We start from the raw sequence: 11519 nt of genomic DNA, 5'->3' as shown, positions 1-11519 counted from the left end.
CATACAGTTGCCATACCATTCAAGATATTAAATCATTTATTGATTATACATGATAATGGAGGATACATCAATTTCAATCCCATCTATTATTTTTTATCTGGTACCATTATTAAATTTAGATATATTGCAAAGGATGTGCCAATGACCACTTTAAAACCAAATAAATTACTTTTAACTTTGCTTGGGTGACCATTTTAATGGAGAACTTCAGGTCACAACACATTAACTTGTCAGTTCAACTACACCAAATTTTCTGTAGACAATGGCTTTTCTGTTCCCAGTCTTCTAAGTTTTTAATGAAATCTGGCATCATCCTGAATCAATTCTAAACTTCAACACTGTTGGGATATTTATTGAAATAAGATGGCTTCAGAGTAGACTAACTTTACACAGCACATTTAAAAAAAGACATTTATTCAGTGTCATGATCAGACTATTACATTTAGCAATCAACAGCATGGGTGCAAAAAAAAAAAAAAAAAAAAAACCATCTACATTTAAACCCTTGTTTTCGGAATGCTTTACACTTTCCACAGAACAGAAACTAAAATAACCTGTTATACAGTTAGTCACAAATACAGTCCTCGAGTTTTTTGCCCATACACATGAGTATTGTCTAAAACATGTCTTCTTTGTAGCAGCTAGGCCCTGCCACCACTGTGCTTGGCTGAGTTCACAAATCTGTTGTAACCTGTAGCTTCCCTGTCACTTCTCTGGCTCTCCTCTCCTGCTAAGCTTTGTTTCCTGTTGAACAATATGGAATAAAGTTGTTAATCTAAGCATATTAAGACTCAAAGCTACAATCCAATAGTAAGTTGTTTCCCACAAATTTTGCTGTTCTGAACATTAACTTTATATCCAAAATTTTACTGCAATTATGTTAACTATGTTGTACCGCTCAACTACATTAGGGTTACTGGATTCAGTAGCAATTTTAAAAATTAGAAACCAAAACATGAAAAGATACTTACCTGGCGGTTACTAAAACCGTCTGCCACTGCCATAGCTGCTGCTGCTACTTGAACCACCATAGCCACCTGAGGGGAAAAAAAAGGAATAAAATATCAATAGAAAACCAAAATGCTCCTTTTTCCAGTTCTAGCTTCAGCTACACAGTCAACATTAGATACACTACCTTGGTTTCGTGGTTTGGCAAAATATTGACCACCACCACCATAAGGGCCAGAGCTTCTGCCTCCAAAATTTCCTCCCTTCATGGGTCCAAAATTTGAAGACTGATTGTTGTAATTGCCAAAATCATTGTAGCTTCCACCACCTCCAAAGTTGCTTCCTAGAAAGGGACAAAAGACCTTTGTTGGTTTCTCAGGACAAGATTTGACCTCAAAATTTATATGCTTTCTTCTGACACGCTGGTGATTCGGCAGGTTATTTCTGCACTTTAATCTTCAATGGGCAAGGGATGAAGTTGAATAATCCAGTACTCTGTAACCTATCAACTGTGTAACAGTAACTTCTCACTAGCTTGGATACATCAACTAAGTGCCCAAGATGCCAATGGAAGAATTATGCTAAAACCTGTAAGAAAAGCTAATCTAATCAAAGAATACTGAACACTTTCCGAGTGAGGCGGCCCCAGCTTAAAGCTAGGAGGTAGTATGAGAAGCCCATCTACTTTTGAAATATATCATGCAAACATTTAATGCTTTTAAGAGCATTAATCACAAATATGGGCAATACTAAGAGGCTAGTCTAACTATCACACCAAACACTTGGATTCACTCGATACCTACCACTACCACCGCCAAAGCCGCCTCCGTTGTTATAGCTGCCACTCCCGCCATAGCCACTGCCCTGGTTTCCATAACCCTGTCCACCACTTCCATAGCCTCTGCTTCCTCCAGAGTAACCAGGACCGCCTCCTCCATAACCACCTACAAGAATATAATTCTTCTCAATAAGACAAAAGTATTGAACAATCAGTATCTGTGCAAGCCAAATGGCTAAAGGCCTGCCCATAGCATGCGCATTAAGGTAAAAATTGAGTGCCATGCACTACATTTGGTCTCTACTACCCTAATCTAAAGGGAATAGCAGAACACCCACATGTTCCTTTTGCAGATTTTAAAAAAACAAATCCACTCACCATCATTACCAAATCCATTATAACCATCTCCACTGCCTCCATATCCTCCACCGCCACGACTGCCACCAAAGCCACCTACAAGAAAATTTTCTCCCATTATCTACTGTTTAAAGCAAACTGCATGTAAAAGTTTTGGTAAATAAATTCTAAAAAAACCATTACCCCAATTAATTTTTATACATGTATATACCTCGTCCACTGAAGTTTCCTCCTCGACCAAAGTTGTCATTCCCACCGAAACCGCCTCCACGGCCACCACCAAAGTTTCCAGAACCACTTCGACCTTTTGGTGAGAGGGAAGTCAAGTCAGACCATATACACTCATCTACTCAGAATTATCGTGATTTAATTAAGCAACAAGCATTACCTCTCTGGCTGGAAGAGGCACTGGCCATCTCTTGCTTTGACAGGGCTTTCCTCACTTCACAATTGTGACCATTTACAGTATGGTATTTCTGAACTAAAAAGTAAAAAAAAGTTTAGAAAACAGGTTTTCAACATCGCACGTATTATAAAATCTTAATAAGCTCCAAGTAAGGGATACTTACTAACGATTTTATCTACAGAATCATGGTCATCAAAAGTTACAAAAGCAAAGCCCCTTTTCTTGCCACTGCCTCGGTCAGTCATGATTTCAATCACTTCAATTTTCCCGTACTGCTCAAAATAATCTCTTAAGTGATGTTCTTCAGTGTCTTCTTTAATTCCACCAACAAATATCTTTTTCACAGTTAAGTGGGCACCTGGTCTTTGAGAATCCTAGAATAAGAAGTTAGTTTTGTTATTTATAATCTACTTCGGAAGCAAGAACATGAATATTTGGAATTCACTTAGCACAACTCCAGCGGATTAGAAAGAATAAAAACCACCCTAACAAGAATAGCCAACTTACTTCTCTGGAGACAGCCCTTTTGGGTTCCACCACCCTTCCATCCACCTTGTGGGGCCTTGCATTCATGGCTGCATCCACCTCTTCCACAGTTGAGTATGTGACAAAGCCAAAGCCTCTGGAGCGCTTGGTATTTGGATCTCTCATTACCTGTAATGGCAATGTGTTGAGTGTAAGTGCTTCAAGGTCCCAGGAAATACTATCATTCCTACACTGAAAAGTCCTATTTATACCATTACTCCAGATAGCTACGAAAGCCAAGGGAAACCCAGATCGTTGAAGCACAACTTCAAAACGCTTTTATGTCTTATATTCAAACGGGAAATACAAAATAATCACGAAAGCCCACTGCGACCACTGTCCTTACCACACAGTCCGTGAGCGTCCCCCATTGCTCAAAATGGCTCCTCAGACTTTCATCCGTCGTCTCGAAGCTCAGCCCCCCGATGAATAGCTTCCGCAGCTGTTCGGGCTCTTTAGGAGACTGGTAGTGGGGAAAAGTGACAAGTGTTACACTCGGGTCCGCGTTCTGTTTCGCCGGGCTCAATGTGCATCGGGTCCACGAGCACTCATTGTTCCTTTCAGCGGGGACAAGCCACGTGTTTCTCCTTCTAGGCGGCGCTACGGTCGCGAGTCAAGGCCCGTTTACCATCAAGCGCATGCGTCCCTCCTGGCCTTAAAATGCACGCGCCACAAAAGGTCTTGGGTAAAGTTACGCAACGCTAATACAAGAATAAAATGGTGCTGAACGGAGGCAGAATTTAATTAACGATTGTGCCCAATAGTTCTGCTAGGTATAACACGAGCACGAGACCCGTGTAAGGATTGCTGGTTGGCGGTGGCGGCCTCATGGCGACGAGGACAAAATGGCGACTCGAACTCTGGGAAGGGTAGGCCCTGCCATTGACGAACAACTGTCGGATGGACCGGTGCAAGCAACGAAACGAATTCAAGTCATACGAAACGCGGGGAGACAAGAAGAAAACGGAGTTGTAAAAATCGCTTACCTCTGACTTCGACATGGCGGCGGTAGGAATAAACTCTTTTGCGATGCTTCCTCGACAGCGTTCTCCAGCAGAAAGGAACGAGCTCACGAATGTATTCGCCAACCTAAGGCCTCTCCTTTTATTCCCGCCTTCGCTCTCTTGAGATTGGTTAATGCTATTCATGTGTAGTTATGATTGGATAGTTGAAACATCCTTCTCCTACTATTGGTCATTAGTACTACATTGTTACAACGTCATCCTTTGGGCGGTCTATGCTATCTCCACCCCTTATGATCCATTGGTTCCTGAGCAATGTTAGTTTTAACTAGTCTGATTGGTTAGTGAGTCGATCATTCATATTTGAATATATGTATTTAAAGGAACCCTGGTGGTAAACTGCTGAAACGGCGCTGTTAACTGTAGAACTGGTTGCTTTATACTCTCCAGCTTCACCAGAGAAAGATGCGGCAACTATTGCAAATACTTGTTTTTGAAAGGAGCTTTCTCCTGTTTTATAGAATTGCTATGAACTGGAATTTTATTCTGGAGTAATAGGTTTGAGATTGTCTAAACTTTTGTATTTACCACGTTCTGAATACTACCTTTTACAATATGAAAAATGGAGGGTAGGTGAAAGAGAGGAAGATCCTCAACCTGATGGATAGACAGTGAGTGCAACAATGTCCTTAAGGATGTCAGAAATTAAGATGATACAAAACAGGGTTTTGATCTCTTCAATTCATATTGTCAGTGTCGCTAAGAGTCGTACTTGACACCTAACAACAACAAATACTGCATTTAATCCTCTGGCATGCTTAATTTTATTAGAAAAATATGTGGTGATTACATGATGTAATGAGAGACACTTTGGCCTTTAGATCCAGAAAAGTACATACCTCTTGACAAGATTAGGGTTAGGGGTCCCGAAGACCACCACTAAAGCGCATGTGTAGTAAAATGGCGAGATTACCCATGTGCATTAAGAAGTTCCACCTGCCGTTTGGAACACGTGAAATGGCGGGTAGGACAGACAGTTAACCTACAGCGCCTGCGTATTGGTTGGAGTCGCGCAGGCGTAATGGGCGGAGAAAGGGTCTAGTAGCAGGATTGACTGCGCAGGCGCAGGGAAAGATCCGTTTTGGCGGGCGGTTGGCGTTGCGCAGAAGGCGGCGGCAGCTGTGGCTTGTGGTCCGGCCTTGCCAGAGAGGAAAAGAGGAGACGTTAGCGTGAGTGACCACTCTAAATCCCGGGTTAGTGCCTGAGAATATTTTCTACCCACCCGAGATCTTAAACCACTCTCAACTAGCCTCGTTATTGTGTGAAATGAATGGGTCGTCGGGTGGGGGGGATAGTGTATGGGGGAGCGGGGATCTGGACCAACCAATAGAAGGACAGGGGCGGGATGTTTTATCCCTGGTGAGCCGCGGAGTTGCGCTGCCCAGGCACTTGACTGGCGAGGTTATAGGCCAATTGCATCTGTCTCCAGCAACCGACTGATCGGTCCTTGGGCCATCGGAATGTGGGAGGCGGGTTTTTCTTTCCTGAGCAGCGGCTTATCAAGCCAATGAGCACTAAGCGCGCGGTAGGTTGGGCCTTCCAGCAGCTGCGATCTGATTGTGAAGGGGGAATACGGGAATCTGGCGGGTAAGTGGATGGACCAAATCCTGTAGCCAGACGCAGACACTTTTAAGGCATGGGCTCCTGCAGGTCGTTCAATCAGAGGAGTGCATTAGATTTGGATTTTTAAGGAAGGGAATTAAGTCTGTGAGGATGGGCATTTTATCCATAATGATTTTTGTTTTTAACGAAGCTTTGACCCTCCATTTCATGCACCTCCGTGGGAGAGAAAACAGATTTACTCTTGAATGTCCGAGTAACATCAATAAAATCCACTATCCACCATGCTTCTTAATTTTTTTTTTGGGAAGAGGGTGATGCAGGATAGTGTTTTTCTTAAGAAAGGCTAGCTAACTGTTAAACGAGTAAGATCTTTATGTACAATAATGGTCAGAGGAAATGTTTGTGAATGCACAAACTTTTGTTAAGATCAAAGTGTTACCTCCCCTGACATACTGGGATGAAGGCAGTTTGGCTTGGTAATAGGGGACTTAAACCTTAACTTACTTTTTTATTTGCTTTACATTCATTCGTTTCTGTGCTCAGTATTTCCTTTACCAAGGTTTGTACAATTATTCACATTTATATACATTTTTTCAATCATGTATCTTTATACAATCATTTCAATAAACTGCGTTTTTTTATTACCCATCTAAAGTCCCAGTTGCACCTTGACTAATCCTTTACACCTTTCCATCCACTAAATCAATTCCACTATCCTGTTGAAGTCTTTAGTATTTAAATCTTTAGAGGGATAATAATTTGTGATTAGAAAAATTAAGGTAATTTTGTGTATCCAGTTGAAAATAGGTATGTCTCACTACTTTTTCTCCTTAAATTTCATGTCATGAAGAAGCTTAAGGAAGGTGATATTTCTTTCTTAGAGACGGAAGACCATTCGTTGTTCTGTGCTATTGACCGCAAGTTAGCATTCCTATGAACAATGGATTGGAATCTTGTCCTGTTGTTCTGGGACATCCTGGTTTAACCTCATTGGTGTACAGTCACTATTTGAATCCATTTTGTTGAGAGTTGTCTTATTTTCTATTATTATTTTGTGGGTATGTACTGTCAAATCGGATCTGACTGGTACTGGAGGAGATTGCCCCGCGGTCTCCAGCAGAGCATCTGGTGGATTCAAACCGGGCACCTCTGGGATTGCAGTGCAGCTTCTTGCCACAAGGCCACCAGAGCTCCCTTAAGAGTTGTCTTATCATTTTCTGATCCTCCAGTGTTCTCACCGTAATGTCTTTTTCCAAGGATCGGCCCTTCCTGACAGCATACCGAGAGAGGATATGTGATGCAGTTTCACCATCCTTACTTCTAAGTACCTGGATAATTGATTTCATTGTAGATGTTGGTTTTGTTTTTTTACTAGGTAACTAACTCATCTCTTGATGGTGCCTGTTCTGCTTACTCCAGGATGTTTGGGGGGAAAATAGATAAATGTTCATGCATATTGACTTACCAGAATGTTTACTGAGTTATTTAGATCATGAGGAAAGTGTTGTGCATGATAATAAACTTGACTACATATGAAGTAACCTTTGAATTAGATATCATTCCAGTTTATACAACAAAACTAACATGAGTCAGTTCCGACTCCTAGCAACCCTCCATTGGAATTCCTAGGCTGTAAATCTTTATAGGCAGAGGCTGCTTCTCCAGAGGAACAGTGGGTAGATTTGAAGTGCCAACCATTTGGCTAGCAGCCTGATAGGCTAGACATTGTGCCACTAGGGCTCCAACTTGGTACTCCCCTGAAGTGAAAAATAACTATTTAAATTTTTTTTTGTAATTTTTTAAAATTTTAATAATTTTAATGAACATTTACAGAGATTTTGGATTTCCATTCATTCTTTGCTGCACTTCTCTCCCTGCCCAGCAGCCCCCCCCCCAATTCTCTCCTCTCTTTGAAAAGTTAAAGAAAATCTCCCTCCCTGGTACACAATCCCCCTGCACCCCTCCCACTGCCCCAAGTACATTCTTTATGCAACCTTAATTGTGGACTCTTGTGATAACCATAATACCCTATCATACATTGCTTTTAAATTATTCTCTCCCTCTCTGTTTCAGTGCAGTATACACAATTTATCCAGTTTTTCTCAGTCTTACCCCAACTCTGATATCAGTCCCATTTTACAGCAGTGGCACCATGCAGTATTTGTCCTTTTGTGAGATATTTTACTTGGCACAATGTCCTCCAGGGTCACCCATTTTGAATAATATTGCATGAGTTCCTTGTTTATTTAAATTCTTAGCAGAGTTTTCCATGTTTCCTGACACTTGATAAAGGATATATTTATTTGTATGTATAGTTATAGTTAGGATGCAACTGTTTAGCTTCCAAACACTTAAGTGAACTAGTCAGTATTGTGTGCACGCAGTTAATTTAGGTTTAAAAGTTCAGTCTTGGTCTGGGCCGGACTTCCCAGGGGAGAATGAAGGATTCAAAGAATATCAGCAAAACCAAAATGGACTGTCCCTCCCTAAAGACCTTTACTATAAAAACCTGCCCCAACCCACCTTACAGCATGGTTTTCCCTTGTTCTGCCTTTCTCTCCAAACCAAGGAATCATTCCTGGGAGCCAGCCCCCTTAAGAAAGCTGCTTCTGCTTCTTAAAAAAAAAAAAAAACTTTTTTTTTTTTTTTTTTTTTATTTAGTCTTGATATAAAACAAATACTTGGATCATCAACACTAGTAGTGAGATTTTGAACTCATTAATTCTGTATTATAGGGTGGCTATCCCGGTGCATGTCCTGGTGGTGCAGTGGTTAAGAATTTAGCTGCTCTTTGGGGAAGAGTTTTAACAGTCTGTCTCTGTAAAGGATTATGCCTTTTTCTTTCTTTCTCTCTATCCTTTTTTTTAATGAAGTATGTTGATCCTGTGCATGTTTTGCTGCATTTTTGTCCCCTAAGATACTAGAAGCATCTCATACACTTTTTCCTCCATCCACATCTCTCATTTGTGACATTCAAAATTTCTGTAGGTGTTGTTAAATGTGATTGGTGGTCAGGGGCCACAATGTAATTATTTTTCCAGGTTGAAAACTTTTGTTCTAATAACAGTTGTAAGAATTTGTTATTTCTCTTTTTTTTTTTAACCATTTGGAAATAAATGGATGAAGTGTTTAGAGAGTAGTTTAAGTTTTCACTATTTCTTGTAATTTAAGCACTACTTGCAGCTTGTTTTTTGCTTCCTAAAATAATTGCACACATGTTTTTGAAGGAGGTAAACTGTTTCAGATGCTTCTTACATTTTTATCTGTTTTAGCTCTCTTTCCTTTCTTGGGGTTCTTTTGGCTCAATGTCTCAATTTTTTTTTTTTTTTTTCAATTTTTTGTTTTTACATTGACCCTTAATAAATATCTTTTACACTGACCCTGTACATAGATTGAAACAAGTTTAATTAAGCAACTAACTGTGCCTGGCTCTTTAATCTACAATGTGCTATTTCACTTTCTAAATGTAAATTAGTTCCCAATGAACTGGTTTCACACCTTACCACTATGTATAGACTGACAGTTTTAGGAGGGAAATGAAAACAGCCTCTCATCTGAAAAATAGGCAACAAAATTGTGCCTTTTTAAATATTCTCTGCAGATTTCTTCCTCTAACCACAGGTATTTGGAATTTTGTACAATATTGACTTCTTCATTTGATGTGTTTATATATTTTGTTACACGAAAAATTGTAAAACCGGTTTTTCATAGTATGAAAGTGAAAATGTTTCTTTTAGAATTGACTTCCAGTAGTAGGATAGTCTGATACATATTTCTGCAGAGAGATTTAGATCATTTCAGTACTTGAGTTTATGTTAGATAAATTAGATTTGAAGCACCCAAATTGGGATTTGGAGGCTTCCTATTGCAACAAAATCTAAAAGAGTTGTTTACTAAAGAGGAAAATCCAGGTACCTTCTCTGATCTGTCTGAAAAGTAAGTAGGAATCCTCTATCTGAATAGGATGATAGTTGGGAAAGAAGAAACATGCATTTGAAGAGATGCAAGTTACAGGTTTAGAAAAGTCCTATATACTCTCAGAGCCATTGAAAAAGCTCAAGAAAAGAAAGGTATCCAGGGCACAGCACTTTCTGAGAAGGACTGACATGTCTTTTTTGCTTTTATTGATGTGTTAACATTTAACCAGTTGTTGTGTTTTCCCTGTTACTGAAATTACCCATTTAACAACCTACCAAAAATGAAAGTCATTATCATCTAGTAATTTCTAACTTTACCATCTATGAATAATGTTATGTGCTATCAAGTTGGAACTGACTTATAGCTGAGCCTTCAGAGGCGGTATACCACATGGTAAGAGATTGCCCATTTTTCTTTCATAGCTGGTGGATTTGAACCACCTACTTTTGGATTGGTGACAAACTTTATCCACTGGACTACCAGAGCTCCCCTCTGATTCATTAGCAACCCTGTAAAGAATTGCTCTGTGCAGTGTCTAAGTCTTACTGAAGCAGACTGCCACAACTCATGAATTTAGAACTACTGACCTTTTGGTTTATATCCCAAGCCTTTTTAATCACTACACCAGGGTACTGATAAAATTCTGGTAAAATATTTCAAGTTTGGGGTGGGAATTTTGTTCTGTTTGTGTTATATGAAACAGGCCTTGAGCTGTGCTGTGGATAATTTATTTGAATAGAAATAAATAACAATGTGAGATAGAAAACTGATTCAATATGACTACTATTTACACATGGTTGTTCATGAATGTGAACTGTGGGCAATCATCTTTCCTCTGACTTGAACTTTGATTTTTCTTCCCTGCTTACAGAGGATGACTTTTATTGATCATTGTATTAATAGGAGAGTCCAGGTCCTTTGGGAATAGCTGACTTGTGTTGAGTCCAAGATACAGATTTACTGGATTTCTGTAAGCCACTGAAGCCACATACTCATTTCTGATGACAACTTTACACTTGTGTTGGCAGAATACCCACAGTGACAACTGCTGCCTATGTTTAGTCTGTCCAGGAGCTCTACCGGTGAATATGTTGGGGGAAAACCTAGACTGTTCTGCAGCTATGTAAACATTAAACTTTTTTGAGTCTCTTTTCTTTCTTTCTTTTTTTTTGCGCAACCCCCCCCCTTCCAACCTGTGCACAACACACCCATCTGAGCATCCTGTGCATGCCTTGTTCTTCCCTGTGGAGTGAGGCTTTCTTTTGGTCAATAATTAGACTTAAAATCTATCCAGTCCATGATATTTTTACTTTCTCTCTGTGGTAATTTCCTGTAGCTTTTAGAACATATCCAAAACTTAGTAGCTTAAGTAAGCCAGAGTTCTGAAATCAAGGTGTTTGGTGAGCCTGCACTCACTCTGGAGGCTCTTGGGGAAAATCCATTCTTGGCCTCATCCAGCTTTTGCTATCTACGTATCTTGGCTTGTGATTGCATCTCTCTGTTCTGTCTTTGCATCTCTTCCTCTGTGTGTCTGTTTTAAACCTTCTTGTTCCTATCTTGTAAAATACATGTACTTAAGACTCACCTAAAAAAAAAAAGAAGACTCACCTATGAAATCCAAGATAAACTCGTTCTCAAAAGACATGTGTCACAGGGAAAATATGCTCTCAAGGACTTAGTCAAGGTGTTAAACAGTGATATCAATTCAAAGACTATGGTGCACACCTCATTTAAGCCATGGTCTTTTCTGTTGCTTCCTATGGATAGGAAAGTTAGATAATGAATGAGAGTAACAGAAAAAGAATCTATGCCTTTGAGTATTGAATATCCCAGGGACTGCCAAAAAAAAAAACACAAATGTCTTGGAGAGGGTGCAGATAGAGTACTTCTTGGAAGCAAGGATTGTAAAGCTCCATCTTACTTTGGATATGTTAGGAAGGGCCAGTCCTTGGAAAGGGACATCACACTTGGAAAGGTGGAGGGTCAGCAAAAAAGAGCAAGA

General features: G+C 40.0%; 1 protein-coding gene across 1 annotated transcript; it reads right to left on the bottom strand.

Moving 5' to 3' along the window:
• Positions 1-981: 981 nt before the first annotated feature.
• On the bottom strand, positions 982-4015 carry HNRNPA1 (heterogeneous nuclear ribonucleoprotein A1). The gene is made up of 9 exons (XM_006883922.1): positions 4001-4015; positions 3361-3477; positions 2997-3143; positions 2653-2863; positions 2472-2564; positions 2295-2387; positions 2105-2179; positions 1136-1291; positions 982-1037 (listed from the first exon to the last, which is right to left on the bottom strand). Exons 1-9 carry the CDS (start codon positions 4013-4015, stop codon positions 982-984), a joined length of 963 nt encoding a protein of 320 aa, XP_006883984.1.
• Positions 4016-11519: the final 7504 nt, after the last annotated feature.

This window comes from Elephantulus edwardii, unplaced genomic scaffold (assembly GCF_000299155.1).
Source record: "Elephantulus edwardii isolate Elephantulus edwardi_28Jun2011 unplaced genomic scaffold, EleEdw1.0 scaffold00030, whole genome shotgun sequence".
Taxonomy (NCBI): domain Eukaryota; kingdom Metazoa; phylum Chordata; class Mammalia; order Macroscelidea; family Macroscelididae; genus Elephantulus; species Elephantulus edwardii.
Note: the sequence above shows the minus strand (reverse complement) of the source record. Positions and strands in the feature narration are given on the sequence as shown.

Excerpts from the sequence above, each read along its gene's own strand:
- HNRNPA1 (XM_006883922.1), bottom strand. Across the intron at positions 2,565-2,652 it reads TTCTGTAGATAAAATCGTTA|TTCAGAAATACCATACTGTA; the intron begins GTAAGTATCCCT and ends TTTACTTTTTAG. Across the intron at positions 2,180-2,294 it reads AGGAAACTTCAGTGGACGAG|GTGGCTTTGGTGGCAGTCGT; the intron begins GTATATACATGT and ends ATTTTCTTGTAG.